General features: G+C 39.9%; 1 protein-coding gene across 10 annotated transcripts in view; it reads right to left on the reverse strand.

Moving 5' to 3' along the window:
• The window catches only part of Ccdc141 (coiled-coil domain containing 141), a 163,868-nt gene that overhangs the window by 112,930 nt on the left and 27,822 nt on the right, over nucleotides 1-23,116 (reverse strand). For all 10 annotated transcript variants that reach the window (XR_001783148.2, XR_003953673.1, XM_006499911.4 and 7 more), the window contains 3 exons: nucleotides 9,351-9,542; nucleotides 5,398-5,506; nucleotides 1,291-1,544 (listed from right to left, as the gene is read on the reverse strand). Coding sequence is in view for 8 of the 10 variants with exons in the window: in XM_006499911.4 (XP_006499974.1) it covers nucleotides 1,291-1,544; nucleotides 5,398-5,506; nucleotides 9,351-9,542 (555 nt within the window). In the remaining 2 variants the exon portion in view is untranslated. The remainder of the gene's footprint in view (nucleotides 1-1,290; nucleotides 1,545-5,397; nucleotides 5,507-9,350; nucleotides 9,543-23,116) is intronic.

Raw genomic sequence — 23,116 nt, forward strand, 5'->3', positions numbered from 1 at the left:
GACTGGATGGTCTGTCCTGGCTCTCCAGCCTATGGAAGCTTCTGCAAGAGGCTTATCTGATTAATGGGGCAAGGCCAACACTCACATCCCACTAAATTTTCCAAGAGAATCTGTCATTGTTCACTTATTTTATGACCTCATCATACGATCTAGTAGTTCTCAAGTGACACTGATTTTTGCATGCTGGGATACACCTTACAAATTCTGGTGACATTTTAGATGTTCTGAGAGTATTCTACTCACAGTAGGGTGGTATACCTCAGAGATTCTACTTCCCAGTGTTCACCAGACACTCTCCTCCAGAGCGAGAGCTACCTACCACCAAATAGTGCAAAGACTGAGAAATACAACAAAAGAAAACTCATAAAGGAAAATGACCCTGACTTTTGTTGTGTGTAACTGCAACACTTGTAATAGGGAACAGCATGTAGTAGGTACTCCATAAGTAAAATCTAAATGCTAGCCATTAAATCTTCATTTTGTTTGTTTGTTTGTTTGTTTTTAGCCTGAAAAAAGAACCAACTTCTCCTGGTCACACATATCCTTCCAGCTTTATGTCTGACTTCTAGTTTGCATCATAGCAATAGAAAACATATGCACCCTGACCAGGAGTGCGGCCTCCTGATGATTTCCTGCCACTGAATCTACACACCTGTGACCAAGGGATTGGTGCAAACAGAAATGCTGCAGTAAATATATCAACCGTTAGATCAGGGACTTTGGCCACTATAACTTTGAAGTGGTATACCTACAGTCTGAACTCTACTGAATCTGCAAACCCACAGAGTCCTAAACTCCTATAACCACAAACCCCCAATGTTCTACTGTTTTCCACTGGAATGTGACCAGTCTTGCAGGAAAGCTATCTCTATTTTCCAGTTACAGATTGTTTTAAATGGCATCAGTAGCAATCTAGCACAATTTGGCACATCTTTCTGATTCCCAGGAAACCGTAATTCACATTTCAGAACTAAAAAAAAAAAAAAAAAAAAGCCCCAAAGTAATTGTCTGGAGGGGAGACTGCAAATACAATGATGGGATACATATTTTCAAATGTTCACCTAGGCATTCCTCCATTTGCAGTGTTAACACGATAAGGAAAGGGAGATGGGAATCTTCATTTTCATATGCATACTTACTTGGGAAAGCTACATAGTAGTTAAGAGAAAATGCTTTGGGGCTAGCCATTGTCATATTCGACCATGGCAATTATGATACCATTTCATCACCAGGCCATATAATAACCAACTGGCCAAGACTGAGACTTCACCTGATGTCCACTTACGTTACCTGGTTTTCTTGTTGGTCCCACAGACACAACTGCAGAACCTGAGACAATTCCTGCCGCTGTTGCTGCAAGTACTTGTCGAGCTGCCTTCTCCTGTCTTGCAGAAGTTCAAGGAGGCTGTCGATCTTCAGACAGCTGCTCTGAGCTCCCTGGATCAGCTCAGAATTCATAGTAGATCCTTCACACTTGAATTTTTCTATGAAGTCAGTCAGTTGTTGACTTTTGTTTAAAAGGTCTAGGGATCTTTCTAAGAGTTCTAGAAGGAAATTAGAAAGGAAGAAATGTAATAAGGAGCCTCTGTGCAATTGTTTGTGCATTCTTCACTATATATATATAACATACTAATGATATGCGGCATTGCAAATAATTTAAATGTATAAATATGTTAAATGCTTTGCAATTTCTGGGGATTTTTTAAATCCCATGCGATCAAACACATGTGTCTGTCAAATGGATCACCAGTTAACAACATCTATAGTGATTGTATTGTATACTATAGAATGGGGGGTTAAATCCTAAGAACTGAAGAATCACCTGGGGGAGAGAGCATTGAGGGGTAGGCAGGATTGAGACCAGTGCTTTGAAGATCTACACATCAGCATCAATTGGAGAAACAGCCTAGAATATATCCATTATTTACAAGCCAGGGGTAGGAATTCTCTGACCCATGCCGTCCCTTATCTTACCATCAATGATTTTTCTATTTTATACTCTCATCCCACTTTGAATATGTGTGCTTCTCTCCACCTCATGATGCAAAGTGTTGCCTGCTACCTAGATTTGTGCAACCCTCTCCTGACTGCATCCTCTCTCTAACCCACTCCCCCATTCTTCACACTTAACCCACAGAGATCTTTTTAAACATGCTTTGTGTTTGGTAAGTGGTATTCTATCAACCCCTCCTGAAGGGAGGAGGAAGGCTCCTGAGACTCAGGAAACTGAAATACTTATGAGGTTCAGGAACTTCACTAAACTTACAAGACCCAAGAGCTCTAAAGTTATAAGATCCACAACATTCCCAGGGGTGGGGGAGGCTTACATGAGCTGTAAATATTTATTAGGAAAGAGTCTTTTCAGTAAATTGGTCTGCAAATTCAGCAGAAAGCTGCAGTAACACAGCTTTTACAAGTCATCACCCTGGTGAGGTGGCTTCCCTTGAGACGCTGCTGGTTCTGAGTCAGCCATGCTCCCATAAGTTAGCCCAACAGACTTATCATTTCACCAAGGTCAACGTATGAATGTTTTCTTTAGCCTATCTTTCGTGCCCTGTCTAAGATAAACAGGCATTTGTCCCGGGAGACGTATATAGACTTTCTCTCTCTCTCTTTCTCCTTCTCCATCTTCTTCTACCTATTTCTATCTCCGTCCTCCATTCCTCTCTTCCCTTTTCTATGCCAACCTCCAACTTTTCCTCTCTTCCTCTTTCAACTACAGCTTTATTGCCTTAAAATGGAAGGCCATATCCCTTAAAGTAGATTATCACATCTGGCACAACCTAACTTCTAGCTTCCTTTTCCAAAAGGCTCCATCTCGCCTCTGTAAATTCTTCACACATTTCTACCTCCCCCTACCTCTATATTCTCCCCTATTTCCTCTGTCAAGAATGCCATTCACCTCAACTCCCTTCCTCTCCACCTCTATTCTATGCATATTCAGGCCTGACAGTTGTCAGTTCCTCAAAGGATAAACTGAACCAAATACTCCTATTAACCATTTCCATAGCACAACATTACTTTTATTCATAGCTCTTGTCTTGACGGCACGATTATATATGGCTATTTAGCTTATAACTGCCCTTGCCACTGCGCTAGTGCACTATGATGACAGGACCATGGGTTCGTCACCAAGAACTGTTTCAGAAACATTCTTCTATGTCATTCGATTCAAAACAGAAGATGGGAAACTAATCAGGAAACCATTTTCTGGAAAAAGACTAAAAAGGCAATGTTAGCTCAAAAGGAGAAAAGATGGGTGAGACCATGTTAGTCTTCTGTAATCTAAAGCATTGTACCCTGGTGGGACATTTTGGAACAATCCAGAAGGCAGAAACATCAATGCAGTCATCCTGTTCTGACCTATGCAATGGAGTACAGCGGTCACACAAGTGAAGCTAAATGAAGTAAAGGGACAGTTGGAGGTAGGTGTCACCATAGCTCCCAGTTATATTCTGTCATCAGGATAATACACTTTTATACAACTCAACTGCTCAATAACTCAGAAATTTATTAGAACTGCTAACTCACACTTTATTCCCGTAAATTTAATGATGATGATAGATACAAAGCCCTTGCCTAGCAATCAGAAATTTTATGCATTAATGTGCACTTCAAATTATATCATCTTAATCACATCCCACTGAACCGGCTGATTAGTCTAAATCCCATCTTATAAAAACAAAGCTCTTGAAGCCACCATTGGGCATTATTCATTAGGACTGAATTCTTTTGATCACTGCCCCCTACAATCTTTCAAATATCACACAGAGAGGCTTAAAAATATCCCAAGATTCATGCCACCAAAGACAAAGTATGCTTTCTGTGTTCAGCTAGCATTTCATCTATCTTGTCAACCCACGATGAGGCTCAGTAGACTCTCAAAGATTACACTGAAAAGGAAGGCATGGTTCCATTGCCAGCTGGATACCAGGACATCATAGCCTCAGGCTTCCAAATAAAAACAGGGTGCATCTGATTCAGCTGGCTCCCTTGTGTACAGACCCTGTTAAACCTGAAGATGCTAGCAAATGTAGAAAAAGGAATATTTAATGGTCTCCTCTTCCAGCAGCAAATGTTTGCCGGAAAGTCCCTACTTCCATGGGGTAAAGTTACTTCGCTTCCATGAGTAAAATTGTTGAGTGATAATCACATTGGCTGGGTGAGATTGACTTGAGGCCATAGAACCCATCTTGGTCACTGGATCTGAGTCTCTTCCAGCCTCCTACCAGGAATGTTAAGTGATTCAGCTTAGCCTCAGGGGAACCAGTGAGATAACTGCTGCTGTGTCAAAACAGCCAGCTGAGGCTTTAGTGCTGAGTCTACTGTTACTGTTTATATCTCACAGTGACAGGTGTGACAGAGAAATCACCAGAAAAACACATCTATGCATTTGGCAGGCTGCCAAAAAATTTACACTGGAAAGACAGAGTTATTAATCACTTTATTTTGAAAAATTTGTAGCAAGCAATTAATAATGAAGAACTATTTTATAGAGTGTTGGAGAGTTATAGAATGTATGTGCATGTGTGTGTGCACATGTGTGCATGTGTGAGTGCATTGTGTCTTTAAAAATTCACTTTATTGCTTTGTTCCTTTTCCATCATTGCCAAACTTTTTGGGGATCAAATCCAGTTAAAAGTGACAAATATCAACTACATGGAGTCTTTGTAAAAGTCAAAATAAAATGAAACAAACACTAACAATATAAAAATTTGTGATAAATCTATGAAGATATTTCCCTCAGGCCCAGTAACAGATTATAAAATACCTTTCAAAACAGGAAAAAGAACTTTCCCCCAACCATTTATCTACATTATTTTCATAGGTGCCACCTCCTCTATCAGTCCTGGCCAGCCCCAGATTCTTGTGGCGAAGACTGACATATAAACTATGCTTTAACAATAAAATCATTACTACTAGATACTCTGAGAGAGAGTTCAAAATACTCTGCCTAATATTTTCTTGAACTTTCGTCTCCATTCTTTTTTATTGAAATGATGAAAGGGGAATTATTCTTATGGTTGATGTATAAAATCTACCCTTCGATGGAACATTTAAGAGATGCAGCACCTTGACAGATGCTGGGGATGGAGGGCCACATCAGCCTCTGTCCTCATGGATGAAGCTCTAGAACACCCAGGGAAGAACTTTCCACAGGCCCTCTCTACCTTCCCTGGGGTCACCTATCACTAACGCTTTCTTTCAGAAGGTAGCCAAAAGCAAAGTTCTGTTTATCCTTTCTTGAAGCAACCTAAAGTATCACAGTAGGAGAACTCCAAGCGCTGCCTCTCTGAGAATCACATGTTAACATTGTTTTTTTGTTTGTTTGTTTTTGTTTTTGTTTTTTTTAATCTGCAAAAGCTAATATGAAAGGAGGAAACCCCTATTCCTTGCCTTTGGCATGTCGGTCATGAAGCAGAAGAAGTGACTGTAAGGCTTCAGTGCTCTCAAACTCATGAGGATTCTGCAGAAAAGCTTCAGCTTGGTCTATTTTTATAGCAAACTATGAGAAAACACAAGGAAAGACATGAACATGATTTTTAAAACCAACAGGATACTTTATTATACTTACAGATTTTTCTCATACACTAATGACCTTGCTGACTCAATAAGAGAGAGAAGCGGGGTAGAGGGAGGGAGGGAGGGAGGGAGGGAGGGAGGGAGGGAGGGAGGGGGAAGGGCTGTGTGAAGATGCATGTTAGTGTGCTCTAATCTAGGATATTGTGCACGTGTTTACATGGACTGAATTTACAGGATGTCATTGTTTCTCCTCCATTTTTTCTTTTGTAACCAGAAATACATTATATATGCTAAAATAAACCACCTCCAAATATCTTGTAAGTTTTTCAGCTAAAATTATCTTACATAGATATTATATAGGGAAGAGCTTATACAGGGAAGGTTATATAGAAAAGGTTGTCTCTTCCCTACAGCCATAAATTCAGTAACCATCAATATTCTAAAATAGTTCTCAAAGAATAGCCAGAAAACTTGCTGACAAAAATCAAAAAAAAAGTTGACTCACAAGTAATCTATAAAATCAAAGTAAATTAACTTGGGATCTCAGAGAAAATCTACTTAGATATTGTGACTTTTTCCTCTGTGTGTTTAAGCTTATATATAAACTGTAAATGTTTCTAAATGACAGTCTAGTGTTCATGAAGAAAACACACATGCACATGCACACACACACAGACACACATGTAAAGGGGGAAGAGAAGGAGGTCTGAAACAAGTTAATTAATTTGAAACTAAATTAAATATAAAAATATGTAATAAACTTTAAACTAAAATAAATTAGTTAATTTGGTAAGAAGGAGTGAAACTGGGGATGGGAGAGAAGCAGCAAGCTTTAACTTTTGAAGCTGTAACTGGCAAACTCATTTGAAGTTGTGTCAACAGTACACAACTTATGCCTTATTTGGATAAATAGAATGAGATTGGCTAAATCTCAAGTAAAAACTGGAACATTTCTCCACTTCAAGGAGAGTGTATAACACACAAATGGTGACCAATATGATCAATTTCATTTGTTAAAATTTTTCTTAAGTAAATGTGGATGGAAAGTTACTTGGAGAGATAATCTTAAACATAAATTTTAGGTGAGGCAAAGTATAGTTAAATATTCTATTACTATGTCCCCATGGTGGGACATGTATTTACATACAGGTAGTATGTTTTTACACCAAGGCTCAGTAGAGGTTATCATAATTCATAAAGAGCCTGGTAAAATGTCCTCCTTTAGATTTGGTTTAGAACAAAACAATAAAGACAAAGTATTCATGAGAAACACAAAGAAGCCTCCCACGGCACTAGACTTCCTGTTTTGCTTTCCTTAAAGTATTGCCTTTGAACTTGGTGATACTTAATATTTTATGAAACAAGTTGACTAAGAGGATGTATCATATTTTGATTATCACAACAGCTTGCAGGAAATGCAGTTCTAAGTGGTATGGAATGGCGAGAGGGCCTGGTGGGCCTGCCCCTTTGCAAAGTACCATTGTAAGAAAAGCTAATGGACACTGGCCACTGTCACTCAGGTGTATTGTTCCCAGACACAGCAGTGTTTGAGATGACCCCCATCTGACAGTTAAGCTTGTAAGTCAGACATTATCCTATAATAGCCACCACATCCCATCATAACCTCTCTTACAATTCTGAAGAACTCTGCTGTGGTTATACTTACAGGGGACCACAGGCACACGAACTTCACATCTCTCATTCACCCAGTTTCTATAACTGATTTTTAAAGACATTATTCCAAGAGAATCTTCCAAAGAGGAACCCCTGAAGGTTATTTGTTGTTTTCCAGTAGAACATTACGGAGAGCTTATGGCCATGGTATAGTTTACATATCTCTATGTCAGACTCTTTACTCAAGATTGTTAAATCTGAAACAATGGTCTAAGAAGTCCTTGATCTCCTATTAACTCTCATCTTGTGGATTTTTCCATCTCTTTCTGAAGCTTGTCTGGAATAGGAATGGCAACAGGAACTCAAACAAGAGTTAAAATTAATTTCAATCATCTCTTTTAATCATTGGTGAAAACTGCTTTGCCACAGAGAAGCTGCACGCAGATTATGTAGGACTCTGCCCTCCACTTAGTGTGAGCAGTTTATAGAATGGGAAGCCAGATAATACAGACATATTTAGTTAGTGCCCTAGACCCAGTAAAAGTTCACTTGAGTGGATGGATAACAGTGCCCAGTTGATCTGGCTCAATTTAGTGTTTCCTTCTACTCCTTACAATATCTGGAAGTTATTTCCACATCACAGAGAAAATTAGCTATCATTAACGCTAAACCACAGCGAGAAACAAATATTGAGCCTGATGTTAGGAAAAGATAATTTGCTGTTCTCAAGAGTGCTGAGTTTCAAAGACGGTGACATTTATTCCCCTCCCACGAAGATGGAATGAATCGGCTAGGGCTGTAATTTGGCTTCTGTGGGTATACTTCAGCTGGCTTATTTCTTCTTTCAAGAAAGGAGATCATCTATTGAATTTTCCCTGAAGATGGTCTATAAAATGAGCAGAGCTTTGGCCTGGAGCTGTGGTGTGTGAATCCTAAAAGCTACAGTAAGGGGTTTGTTCCTCTTCGAAATCAGTTCATGGAGCATGAGATCGTCCACCTCAAGTTTTATGTTCTGTGGCTAATTTCCTTACCTTCGTAATTCTGGACTTAACTCCTGAATTTCCCTTCTAAGAACATCTTGATTTTCAGTTAGTGTTTAACCACACCGAGGTAGCAGCTGCATATCAGCAGGAGCCTGCTGCCACTGACAGGGAAGTTAAAAATGTGAAATTTCCAATAATTGTCTTGCACAAAATATATATCTTGGGGGGGGAGTCTCACATTTTTAATTGATAACCTCCACAAAGAAAAATGTAAAACACACACACACACACACACACACACGAAAGATTACAGAGGGGTTCAGTGACCATTCATCTATGTTGAAACACAGTCCAGGAATAAAGTTGTGTGAGGAGAATTCTGACTGCTTCTGAGAAAACAAGACAAGAGTCTTGTGGCCTCAGTTTCTTCAAAACCCAGAACTGGTCTTGGAATGTGTTTTCACGCTCCTACCAGGTGTAGCAGGATTTACTTCGGCTGTTGTTATTCATGTGCCTCTGAAAACCGTGTCTTCACAGTGTGCAGCTTGTCCTCATCATTAGTACCTTGCGCAAAGTGATGCCTCTTAACCTAACCTCCCACATATAACTTGTCAGATGCTCTGAGTCAAGTTGGCTATTGCATGAGATTTAGTCCACCTCCTTTTTACGGCCTGCTCCCCCAGGTTCACGCAGCCAACTAGAGTCATAAGCAATTGGAAGTTTGGGGCCTTTTTCTTCCTTTCCTTGTATTTTAATGGGCTTAAACTATAGAACAGCACTCAGATTCCTCAGGAAAATACTCTAAGATGCTGTATTTACAAGTCAAACGTTCTATGGAATATTCTGTAATTCTTTTTATCCTCTGACTTTTAGCCAATAAAATTCCCCACATGAGCATTCCCCAATAATTGTATAGTGAGAGCAATTAGATTCTAGTCTATATTACTATCTTCTAAAGAAGGAACTAGATCAAAGTGACATGTGTAAAAGTTCTGCATTTACTTAACTATATGACTGATGGTCTATATTTAAAGTATTATTTTATGTATACATTATATATTATACTATATATATACAATACATATATGTACATATTATACAATATATATACGATACAAGGTGTATCGTATATATCTCTTTTATCCTGCCATTTTGAACATGTATGCAACATTTGTTTTAGGATGTCAAACATTTGTTTTAGGATGTCAAAATGCGTTCAGAAACACGCACCTCCAAAGCACTTTGAAAGAACTCGGACGTCAGCCCAAGGAGCTCCCTTCTTCTTTCAAGCATGGAGACCAGGGTTGCCCATGCCTCACCCAGCGTCTGGGCCATGGCGTCATACACCTGACTTTGAGCCTTGTTTGCTTCAGCTGTCCGGTCTGCTTCCCGTAAGAGTTCCCACACACGATCTTCCAAGGCCTAAGTCCATGAAAACAGAAAATGTAAATCAGTTGCCATCCAGTGTAAAATTAAAGGACCACGTTTTAAGCACAAATACCTGACACCGTATGTGATCCAGGAAGGTCTAGTAGATAATTGATAATTTATAAATACAAATCATATTTGATGAGAAGGTTCATTATTCCCTCCTGCTTCCGAGTTTCTGTTCTTCTACCTGCAAACTCTATAAATCTTATCTTTTCCTGATCTTTAAATTCTTCTGAAAATCTTCACCAAAACTTGATTCAACAACTTCCTCACACTCAGAATATCCGGATCTCCTCCTTCCGTCTTTTCCAGCAGCCGCTCACAGGAGTCCAGCAGCCGCTCACAGGAGACAAGCTTCTGTTCCTGCCTTCTCTCTTCCAGCTCCCTTCCGTCCCATTCCTAGTCAGTCGCATAGCCTGCTTCCTCCGAAGCATGCCCTTCCCTGCTTCCACCTCAGACCTCGGTTTTCCCCCCTTGTTTGTCCTCGTGCTCCTGTTGCAGATTAAATGCAGTCACAGCACAGCAAATCACACCTTGGGACGTGATTTTACTTCTAATCCGCCCAGACTTCCCTCCCCTGTAGTCACACATCTCTCCTTATTCCACCCATGGCTTGCTTGCCCAGTTTCCTCCCATTGGTCAAGACATTGGGGGTTGTGATCTTCCCAGACCCTCAACTGTCTCTCTTGAATGAATTCCTGGCCTTAACCTTTAAAACTACTTTCAGGTAGATACCAACTACAACTGTTTCTTCTGATATACAAGTAGCATACAGATATTCTTCATCTTACAACAGTGTTATACTAGTAACCAGAATCTGAGAGAACACCACTGCATATCATCAGTACTAAGCAGACTTAGTGAGCTATAATAAAAAATGAACACATAAACGTGGAAGAAGAGGAGTGGGAGGAGATATGGCCAAATACACTGAAATTGTATATGACATTCCCAAGAATAATGTTAAAGGGAAATTTTTAAGATTTATTTCTATGTCTTTAAACATGGTAAAATCGAAAGTTCAGTGTCCACAAATAAAGTTCTATTGGAATGCAGCCATGATGATTTCTGAATTTATGGCTGTTTTCATGTCACAAAAGTAGAGTTTAGATAATTACAATTCAAAGGGTAAGATCATCAACAAAGCCTAAAATAGTCTCCATTTAACTCTTAAACAGAACAAAACATACTCTGTGACCTTTAGCTGAAAATAAATAGTAGGAAATAGTAGGAAAATATTCTTTTAGTGCCAAATACAACATCGCATGCAAGACTATGATTTACTACTACTCTTATATTGTTAAACTCCAAATCTGGTTTCCATCTTTACTGTAAAGTGTTGGGTTGAGTTAATTCTAATAATCCCCTCTCCATCTAACTCCTTGCTCCTTGTCTATAAATCTGAGGAATGCTCTTATTTTCACAAACTAAATTCTTATCAGTGGGTAGGTTTGGTGGGCCATCAGCCTTCCAAGGCCCGTGATATCGGTGCTAACCTGTTCTCCAGAAGACTTGCACCAACCAATGACAATATATTTCAATTTGCTTCTTACTCACCCGCAGGGTCTACCAATTAACAGAATGGGGACTTTTGGTTTTGTGCAACTCCTAGCACATGCCACAGTGTGAAAGTCACAGCACGCATACAAAGGCCAGGCTGAGCCGTGGGACCATCCATGCAGCCTATCTCCATACTGTAGAGCAATCCAGTTTTTCAATCTGGAGAACTCGAGAACTCAGACAGAGGTTGTGGACCCTCAGTACAAGAAACCACTTGTCAGAAAGTCAGGCTTTGCTGCCCCACTGTAAAACTGAAGCACAGATGCAAGTGGAAGCATTGAATCATAACAGCCTAGAGCATCTTATGATAAGCATCACAAAGGTGAAATTATCGTAGGACCCCGTGGATCTTCTGAGATTACATCTGTGGATTCTCAGGGATCCAGGAAGCACAGCTTGAGAACAATGCAGTAGAAGAATTATCACAAGAAGAGTGGGGTGGGGTGCTGACAACGTTAACAGGCATCATATTGGATGTTAAGGATCTTTGCCAAGAAACCATTCAGCCCTCGAGGCTTGCGGTCACTGGTGGAAAGTAAGAGGAGGTAGCTTCATAGAGTTGAATTGATTGGGTAAAGACGTCAGAAAGCCTCTTAGGAAATGGGAGAGACTGCAGGGAAAATACAAGAGCTAAGAAGATACAGGACAGGTTAGAATTGGATGCAAGAAGGCTGAGAAAGATGGAGTAAAGGATGCAGCGAAGCTTCTGGGAAACACCACAGACACATTGCAAAGGAACATCTCACATCCACACAGCGTGATGATCTACTTCCTGAGGAATCACAACAGACAGGAAGTCTACTGCTACGTTAGTAACTGGTGAGATAATTTGATTGGTGTGTTCGTTCAATTTAGAAAATAGCATAAAGATCTTTTTTCCTCAGCACATAATACTACATGAAATTGCCCTGATATCTCCACCTTTCTATTTTAAAATTCATTATGAATTCATTTTCCTTATGATATGCAGAAAAATATTTCATATTTCTCATGTATGAAGATAGTTTTTTTTGAACAACAACAACAACAAAAATCACACACACTTAGTTATCTGTCCAGAGACAGAGAACGTTTTTCCTTTGGTCACAGTGAGAAGCAATAATATGTCAAACCTCCTTCTGATTAATGGCAGGCATTCAACATAACACAATGACTCAGAGTTAGACTTTGGGCTAGGAATGTAGCTAAGTGGTAGAGCATACACAAGATTTTAAGTTTGATTCCCAGTGCTACAAAGCAGCACCAAGGCCCACAGGCTGACTCTGCCACTTAGTAACCCTGAACATTTTATAAACCAGCTTTTCTCAGCATGTCTCAACCTCAGACAAAACTATTGATCTTATAAAGTTATGAAGACTAAATGAGTGATCTATGTGAGTCCCTATGGTAGCACCTGACAGATATTAACAGTCAACAGATGTCAGATGGTGTTTTAATTTCCTCTATATTCATGTATACTTTCTCATTAATATTAATTACTATTATTCACTTATAAAACCACTGAATGGAAGACATACTGTGATCTAGTAAGGATGAATTAAATACTACTATACTCAAATAGGAAACAAAAGGCTACTTATGATCTGAAGGGCTGATAATGAATATCCATAAGTGATTTCAGAAATGATATATATAAGACAATTTACTTTGAGTCTAAACATCAATGATGGACTTTTTAAAAATGTGCACCAAAATACATTTTTGAAATTTTTTTCAAAAATATGATTTAATCATCTATTTTGTTCTTTAATTTTTCACTAATTTTCTACAATAAGATGATTATTTTATGTATAAATACAAATGTATTCTCTATGGTGGTCTGGTTATTTCACATATGAAAATAATTCTATAACATTTTCATATGGACAGTAAAATACTTATTATGTAAAAGTAAAATGTGCAAATGTAGCCAATGACAAGGAGTTGTGCAAAGCTTAAATCACCAGCTTTGGATTTCATGGCAATTCTAACAGTAGCATCAAATTTGGACGGCAAGATTTGGAGATCTGTGTGTGGGAATACAGAATGCATTTGGGACATGCGGGTTACCTGGACTAGGGTGAGATGCACAAACTCCTTTTTGTCAATGTCTAGGGCCTCCCTTACCAATGAAGATGGACAGGGGAAAGCAGTTGCATGCTGTAATTATTTCTGACACAAAATTCTCAATTTTTGCAACCCTCTTTTGCCGGTTCTTCTCAATGCCAGCGATCTCCCTAATAAGCCTGTTTAGCATCCCACCATACCCTGCGTGTAAATGAGCACATTGAGACAATGCTAGCCCTTTGCTTATAGGTGAATCTCTGTGTTTGAGTTAATGGGTGTTCCAGCTTACTGTCTCTCTGACTCCGGCTCTCCCGCCAAGTCTATTTGTTATCAATCAAGACATGACAGGGGCAGGATGAGGATGCCATCTGAATTTGCTATTTTTGGAATAGCAAAAAAATAATAATAATAATAATCTCTGGATAGTGATTTTCTGGAGTTTCTTGCAACCACATCTTATATTTTCTGTCAAGTGATTCAAAACACCTCCTAAGTAGAGAAAATGATATAAGAACACAGACACAAATAAAACCCCTCCAGCCCTTAAAACCCCTTTGGACTTGAGAGTTTTCAAATTCTCAGACTAATTTGGGATCTTAGAAATGTTCTATTCAAACATAGTTGGAAATGTCTGTGGTCTTCTCACCCACATACGATTAACCAATGGTGATTACATTATTCTTTTTTAAAAGTAAATGGATTTAATCTATTTCCATAAGGGCTTATCCACAGGTGTTCTTGTGAACAATCATTTCAGTGAATATAAGAAGGACAGAAAAATCTCAATGCAGCAAATTAATATTATTAAATGACCCAAAAAAATACAATTCAGGAATAAAAGACAGAGCAGGCTAAACCCAAAATAGGATATGTCAGGGGTCTGCATTTGTAATCTACTCATGTAAAAATAACAAAAAAGTAATGGGGCAATGAAAATACTTATTGCACGGTAAAGAGCCTCTGTCACTGTAAGTAACAAATAACAATCCAAGCAGTGAGGGGGTTTGTGTTTCACCACCCCAGCCTCCTTCAAGTCTGTGTATATTCCCTAACACGGCAGAAGCCAGCTCTCTGGACTTTTTCCACCATCAGGAGGGAGAAGCCACACTGGATGTCTCTCCAGGCATAGGCTAGCCCATACAGCCATTCCTGAAACCTCCCTCTTAGGTTGTGAGCTGGAGAGAGGGACCTGGACCTGAAATAATGCTCATATCTCCTCCATTCTCCCTCCTCTAAAAATATCTTACCTAGAATTTTCCACAAAGCTCCTTGAACATAGGCCAATTGTTCAAAGGAGATAATATTGCTTAATATATTACAAATAGGAATTTGTTGTTCACATCTTCTAGAGAGAGGGGGAAGGAGGGCGGTGAAGTAAATAAGCTAAATTAACATTCCGTGGGGGTTTTGTTCAACGGTCTCTCATTACTGAATAAAACATTGATAGATGGGAAACAAAATTTCATTTGAAAGTATCCAAAGAGTGTTTCAACACATCACTGCAGAAGACACTGTCAGGGAGGGGTGTCAGCAGCCACCCACAATGTTGACTTGGTGGCTTCTATAGTCTTGTCTAATTCTGTGACTCATAGCCACAGATCCATTAATTTAAAGTACTTGCTTGCTGGGTACATTTGCAAGGTACAAAGACCAAAGGAATCTACCTTTGTATGTGGAATATTTCCCACAAGGAAAGTTAAAGTTAGATCTTATGTTAGTTAGATCTATAATATCCATTATTTTACTAAAAGGCCAGACAACAGCCATTGTTCATACTATTGAAGAAATGCATTTTTCTTCATTCTTGAGGCCTATTCAGGCAATAATTTACTTTGCCTTTGATTTTTTTTTCTTCCTTCCTTAGACATACAAACATGACTGGGGAATCAAACCATTACAGAAAGTGTGCTCTATTTATCTTCTCTTCTCCCTCTGTCTTAGTCAGGGTTTCTATTCCTGTACAAACATCATGACCAAGAAGCAGTTGGGCAAGAAAGGGTTTATTCAGCTTACACTTCCATACTGCTGTTCATCACCAAGGAAGTCAGGACTGGAACTCAAGCAGGTCAGAAAGCAGGAGCTGATGCAGAGGCCATGGAGGGATGTTCTTTACTAGCTTGCTTCCTCTGGCTTGCTCAGCCTGCTCTCTTATAGAACCCAAGACTACTAGCCCAGAGATGGTCCCACCTACAAGGGGCCTTTCCCCCTTGATCACTAATTGAGAAAATGCCTTACAGTTGGATCTCATTGAGTCATTTCCCCAACTGAAGCTCCTTTCTTTGTGATAACTCCAGCCTGTGTCAAGTTGACACAAAACTAGCCAGTACACCCTCCTTCCTTGTTCCCCTCCTCTTCCTCCTCTTTCCCTGCCTCCCCATCACTTGTTTTGACAAAAAAAAAAATCCTTTTCTTCCCTGTCAACAGAACGGAACCCTCTTGTATGTGAAGAGCACAGGAGAGATGATGAAGGCCACCCCTCACCTTTGCCCATTGGCAGGAGGAGGCAATGGCATTGGCCTAGTGTCTACAACTTGCTGACTGAGCTACATGTAAGTCAACTGGCTCATGGATTAAAACATAATTGAGTCAGAAAGTCTAATTCCACAGAGCCTTTTCTGCCAAGGTTATTTGCAATAGTCAGTTCACATGTCATTGAATTGACATGGTGACCATCCTACTAGCCATGAGCAGAGCTTATCCGGAAGTCAGAGACCCAGAGCCCTGACAACAGCACACATCCACAGTGTCTATATAAGACTTGTACTTTAAGATATTTGAGGATCAAAACAAAGCAAAAGCAAGCAAGTTTAAGGGGGAAAAAACCCCTGATTTTAAAAAGTCTAACAAGACTCTTGCTTTGACACTTCTAATGAGATATGAACTAAGAATATGCAATTGTACCATCTCTTCCTCTGCCAACTCAAAAAAAGAAAATATTTTAAGTCATTTATTTCCAAACATATTTGAGGCAAATATCATGAAATAAATGTCAGGTTGAGCCTGCAGTGATTGTACTTATCTTCGTTGTTTAATTCAGGGCTGGTTAACTGCAATCGCTATCTGTGCCTGCTGTCACTTAGATTATCTGGCCTAACCACACAGCAGTGATAAATGACATAGAGGCGTACCAGGGAATATGTTTCCTGAGTTTAAGCTATAAGCTCTGAGCATGTCAGTGCTACAGGATGACTAATGCCATCCTCTGTATTCTTTTATCGTCTTTAGGCAGATATTCCCACACAGTGGCCAGGTCCCGAATCAAACTCTCAAGTTAACGAACCTGCTTAAGTCTGAGCAAACAGTTGAGGTGTTGTAGGCTGTCTGTATAACAGTTGAGGTGTTGTAGGCTGTCTGTATAACAGTTGAGGTGGAGGCTGTCTGTATAACACTTTAACATGTCAGCATATCTAGACTGCTTGGATAACCCAAAGCACACAACTACACTGTTGGTCATCTCGTTTGCTAACATCAGAGTGAAACAACACCCATTCCATTCAGCTGTCAAACATCTTTACTGCCATACTTCCAGCATGTCCCTCACATTTTGTAGCTTCCCAAGGGCACAAGTGACCTATGACACTACATCTTGAACGTCATAGGCTGACATGATAAACGTGTTCATAACATTTGGGTTTGTTGACTATTTCTGAGTCCTCTGTCTGGGTCTCTACTGCTGAGCCCTTCCTATTCTAATTCGACAGCTCCGTGTTCTCCAAATCAGGCAGTAACTAGGTGTACCCACACCCCCATGAGAGAGATTCTAGGAAAGGAAGATTCCCAGGCCCCAAATTTTTGAAGATCACAACTGGGAATCCCAGCTGGGTCAACATCCTCCTTTGACTCTGACTGATGGCTATGTGCTGGAGGCATCATCTATTTACTGACTCTTCTGGAGACAGAACATAGGGCTGAAGAGGAGGGATAACCATGAGTATTCTCAAATGCAGTTGATTAACTTCAACAATAATGAAACCCTCTTATGTCACTAGCAGACAAGATATTGAATGAACCCAACACAAAGAAATGATAGCAGCCTGAGTGGTTGAAGCATCAGTTGCACTAATCTGATTATTGTGCACTATAATATGGATGCAAGTGCTACCTATGCCCTGTGAATACACATAACGACCAGGTGTTAATTAAAAGTATGTACTTTAAAACTTCCTCATGCAACCTTAGCAACTTTGATCTAGACTGCTAAAGGAGAAGACTTCTGTCTTAACGATCTTCTTTTCTTTAGTTCTTGACATGACAAGTGGCACAGTGTAATGGGTGCCACTGAAATTGCAAACAAACAAAGAAATAAACAAAATAAAACAAAAATACCCCTATTACAAAAAGAGAAAGAAAATAGGACGACAATTCATAAGTAAGCCATTAGGACATTTAAAAGTCCATGAGTTCTCAAAACTACATCTAGCTACAGACCTATCAAGGTGCCTGTAATTTTTTTATCTTGCTAGGTTTGGTTGTTACTCTTTGTTGTCTTCTTCTTCTTCTTCTTCTTCTTCTTCTTCTTCTTCTTCTTCTTCTTCTTCTTCTTCTTCTTCTTCTCTAACATGCTACATGAGGTCATCAATAAAGTTCTGGTGACAGAACACAATGAGGTCACTCCCTTGCCTCATACAAGTCAGTGATTCTTCATCATCCACAGGATAAGCTGAGGAGGAACGTCCTTTCCTTGGCGCACCTAGGCTTCCTGCTCGGATCACAGCTTCCTCTCTCACAGCCCTAGCTACCTTCTCTACCTTAAGCTTTCTGCAGAGCACTCAGTGAAAGCGAGGCCCGTCCTGTTCCCTCTGTGCACCATGTCAGACAGTAGAATCTTTCACCTTCAATAAAAGGCTGCTGTGAATGATAAGCAACCAAACAAAGAAAGATCAGGGTTTTGAAATTTATATTTTGAGAAGATAGGTCATTTCAATTTCTTTCAGTTAATAATTCCTCAAAAGTGAATCTTTAAAATCAAAAATATGGGTTGTGGAGATGACACAGTGGGTAAGATACCAAAGCCCTTGCAAACTTCTTAGACTTGTTTAAAGACCTCTCCTTCTGTAGCTTGAAACTTACTTTTAAATTGTACATTCCTCTTCTAAAACTAATATATGCAAATTCTCCTATTTTAGAGACATGATAAGGAGAAGGAGTATATGGGGTAATATTAATAACTACTAAATCTAGACGAAGACTTTCTACAGACTTGAAGTCACCATTGTATACTGACAATTGCACTGATCAGATCTAACCCTGACCCTCTTGCAGGGTTACCCCTTTAACCACTAGAGAATCAGCAAGTGACAGAAATGACACTTTAATTTCTTGGCATCTTTTGATCACTGGACAAGAATTGCCTTACTTCCTACTCCAATGTTTGTGAACTTTTATTCAGTGAAAACAGGTAGAATTCCTGACTCAAGTCAGAAGGAACGGTCTAGCCTCATGGTAGAGAGTTAAATGTAGAATAGACAGGGCTTCCAAATCTGCTGATACCCCATCTTTCTAAAATGTGCAAGGTGCTAGACGTGGTGAAGTTTGAGTAACTTCCCTACTTCTGGCAAGCATAAGATACAAATTTATTCCCTACATTCTTCCCCACAATTCAAGAAACAATTAATTAAGATTTTAAAGATATTTTTATAATCATAAACACGATCTATTCTTTGGAATTTTATGTGTTACGCCCGGCGTGTTATAAAGTATAAATACTTACAAATTATAAATATCAATCATTCTATTTTTCTGGTTTATTTTGAACTTTGTTTTTGGCTTTTTTTTATTAACGACTTTATTTGTTTACATTTCAAATATCCCCCTTCCTGGTCTCCCCTCCAAAAGCCCCCAACTCCATCCCCCATGTCCCATCCCCTTTTCCTCTAAGAGGGTGCTTCCCTACCCACCCACCCACTCCCACCTCAGTGCCCTAGCATTCCCCTACACTGGGGCTTGGAGCTTCCACAGGACAAGGGCCTCCCCTCACACTGATGCCAGATAAGGCCATCCTCTGCTACATAGAGCTATAGTCATGAACCCACCCATGTATACTCTTTGGTTAGTGGTTTAATCCCTGGGAGCTCTGAAGGGTCTGATTAGTTGATACTGTTGCTCTTCCTATGGGGCTGCAATTCCCTTCAGCTCCTTCAGTTCTTCCCCTAACTCTTCCATAGGGGTCCCTAGGCTCAGTCCATGGTTGGCTGTGAGTGTCTGCATCTATCTTAGTCAGGTACTGGCAGAGTCTCTCGGAGGACAGTGTTCATGTCTGCAAGCATTTCTCGGCATCAGCAATACTGTTGGGGTTTGGTGTCTGCGGATGGGATGGATCCCAAGGTGGGGCAGTCTCTAGATGGTCTTTCCTTTAGTCTCTGCTCCATTTTTTGTCCCTGTGTTGCCTTTAGACAGGAACAATTCTGGGTTAAAGATTTTGAGATGGGGGGGGGGGGATGGCTACATCCCTCAACTGAAAAGCTTCTGTAAGGCAACGGACACTGTCAATAGAACAAAACGGCAACCTACAGATTGGGAAAGGATCTTTACCAATCCTACATCCTATAGAGGGCTAATATCCAAAATATACAAAGAACTCAAGAAGTTAGACTCCAGAGAACAAAATAATCAATTAAAAATGGGGTACAGAGCTAAACAAAGAGTTGTCAACTGAAGAATCTAGAATGGCAGAGAAGCACCTAAAGAAATGTTTAACATCCTTAGTCATCAAGGAAATGCAAATCAAACCAACCCTGAGATTCCACCTTATTTTGAACTTTAAAATTGTATTGCATTCATTTATTTGTTGTGGGGTGGGAGTAGACATATGTATGACATGGTGTCTTTACAGAGGTCGGAGTCCAACTTTTGGGAGTCGGTTCTCTTCTTCCATAAAGTGAGTTCCAGGAATTGAACTCAGGTCATTAGTCTCACTTGCAAAAGCCTTTCCCCACTGAGCCATCTCACGGGTCCCGAGCTTTTAAATAATTATATATGACTGAAGTAGGCACCTATCAGTAGCCGGCTAGTGGAATTTCTCCCAGCTCTTTCTGGATTTGTATATGAATATTTGATTCTCCTAAACAAGTAAATCATTTCACTCTAGGTGCATCTTTTGGCTATGATACATACATAATGCTGCGAGAGTGCCAGAACGCCCCGCTGTAAACTAGAGACATCCAAGTACTTCCACTTCCTGATCATGGAGTCCCTTGCAAGCATATCATCTCTGTGTGATCAGCTGCCCCTCTGTCCCTTGGGAGTTATGTACCCTGGATGCCCCCTCTGCAGTCCCCTCGGTGACCCTTTCAGGCGCTCATTCCTTACACCTGCTTTACTAAACAAACCCTCTTTTTCATTTTGCTGTCACCTTTAAGTCAACGAAAGCGGCACTCAGGTTACACAAAATATCATACAGAAAAATTGGGCACTGCCTCTGGTGACAACGCCGACTCCCTTCTGCTTTCAAAGTCTAAAGAAAAAATAACAAATTCTGCCCTTACTTTGAAAAAGAAGCCACAACATATTCTCAGTTATGAAAAATCCATTCTCAGGTTGAAGAAGCCTCAGGGCAGCCACCAAATGAAATACTCAGATTAATTGACAGCAGCGGTAATATGTTTTTTTTTTAAGCTAGTTGTTTCACAAAACAAATGGGGTGTCCGGTTTACAGCGTAAGCAGACTTTGTGTTGACAATGAGCTATGGTGCTTTTAAGACGAGCAATCCATGAAAAATGAGTTGCCTCAGGACTCGGTCAAGGCCAGCTTAACTTAAGTTTTCCTTTCCCACTTGGCTGGCCATTAAACTCAGGCAAAGTATCTTGGAATTGGATCAGAGAAAAAGACATTCTGGCCAACATCATAAAGCTTGTTATTTAAAGAGATGCTAAAAGGAACTAGTTTCTCTTTAGGTTGCAGAAGCATGGAAAACCAAGGCTATTCCGCACTCCTCAAAAAAAATGTCCTCTGTCTTTTTAAGTGTGGCTTCGCAATAGTCAGCTTTAAGTAGAGCATATTTTATGGTCATTGTACCACCTGAGCTGCCATACAGAGCACAAAAAAAGATTACAGACTTTCTTTTCAGTGGAGCATTAAATGGTGCCCTGAATAGCAATTTACTAAAAGACCAAATAGATGTGGCACATCTTGCATATGTTAGCCTGACAGGATCGTCTGCCTGGAACAGAAACAGACAGTCCTTTTGTTTATAGAAATTCACCTGAGTTTTACCATGGGAGCTGAAAGTAATTAGTTTAGGACCTTTGGAGGTAAAGAATAATGAACATTTTTGGAACAGTAAGTAGTTACGTGTAATTATTTTTGTCAATCTTTTGCATGTAGCGTTGAGGATCCACTGGCTCTGCTGTTCTTTTTAACTAGAACATTCCTCGGGTTTGTTGTTGCTTATCTTAAACACCTGTTTGCCTGCAGTCTTAACGTCAATCCTGCCCCTCTGTGAGGCCCTCTACTCGCATCAGCCAAGAGCAATTCCTCTTTCCTGTGGACACCTCTGTCTCTTCCCACCCTCCTGTCTATAAACGGTATAAACACTCGTGAGTGTCCACCTTACGCTTTCTGTAGCGTGCTTAGTGAAAACAGGGTCTTTCTCGCTCACTTTGTGCTCCCCATCAGACAGTACAATCTTTCAACTTCAAGGAAATAGCAGCTGCAAGTGGTAAGCAGCAGAACTGAGAAAATCTGGATAGGTTCTTTCAAATTTTTTCATTTAATAATTCCTTAAGACTGAATCTTTACAATAAAGATGTGGGCTGAGGAGATGGCACAGTGGGTATCTTCAGCAAGCATGAAGACCTGAGTTCTAATCCCCAGCACCTATACACGGACAGCCTGTGCCTGTAAATCCAACAGGAGGGTATGGAGGCAAGTGGATCTGGAGAGCTTATTGTCCAGCCAGCCTATAAAATATTCCAGCTTCTGCTTCATTGAAAGACCCTGCCGTGTGGCAATAAGGCAGAGAGCTGGAGAGAACACCCAGCGTCCTGCTCTGGCCTTTCTATGTGCACATGTGTGCATCCCACACACCTCCTCCCATTCACACACACACATAAAGAAAGAGAAAACTGTAGCCTCAGCTTCTATTCAATTATAAACACCCAAAACCCATGTCCTCCTTTGGCTTACCATAGCTCCAGGTTCAGAGCACTGCTTTGCCTATCATCACTACCATTTAGTGACTTAAAGATAAAATTGTGCCCATCAAGCCAATCTGACATTATATAACAAACGTCTCACTTAAGCCAAATGCTTAATATAAACCCCAATAAAATATTTAACAAATGTCTCAAATATTTCTATCTAAATATCCTGAATATTTGATGGATCACCTAGTGATTCCAGAAGTCAATAAAAATATGCTCATGGCCTACACTGCCAATAAGCAAAGCATCTTTTATCTTAACCAAAGAAAATGACCCAGCAGTCTTTTCTTCATATATGCAGAACACTAGTGATGAGAGAAAAGCATCTATTCTAAAGGCCCATCAGCTCAGAGACATCACTGTTACACACAGAGACTGCTGCTCAGCACTGAATATTTCTATTTTTTGTGAAAGTAATTCCACTTTAACTATAGACTCTTCGCGTCATATAGAAAAGTATTTAGCAGCACACAGGAAAGCAAAGTTACTGATAAGCTATTATGTACCATTTTTTTTCCTTTCTATCCTCTTTACACCTTGCCTCATATCAAAAGTAGAATGAATCTTCTCCAGTAGAAGATCATACTTTCATAATCAATATTGATTATAATGGACATTCAAATAGATCAGGACAGCTCTCGATTGGGAGGATGATTTGAATAGGTCTGATATGAGAAATGGCTTCATATTGACTAGCAATGAAGACATTCTTCCTCTCCCAGTTAGAATCCAGAGTTCCTTAGATGGCAACTCCAAGCTGCAAATGCCAGTAGACATTCTCCTTCTCTTCAACCATCCAAGAAGCTTAAAAGCTCAAA

This window comes from Mus musculus, chromosome 2 (assembly GCF_000001635.26).
Source record: "Mus musculus strain C57BL/6J chromosome 2, GRCm38.p6 C57BL/6J".
In the NCBI taxonomy this organism is placed as follows: Eukaryota; Metazoa; Chordata; class Mammalia; order Rodentia; family Muridae; genus Mus; species Mus musculus.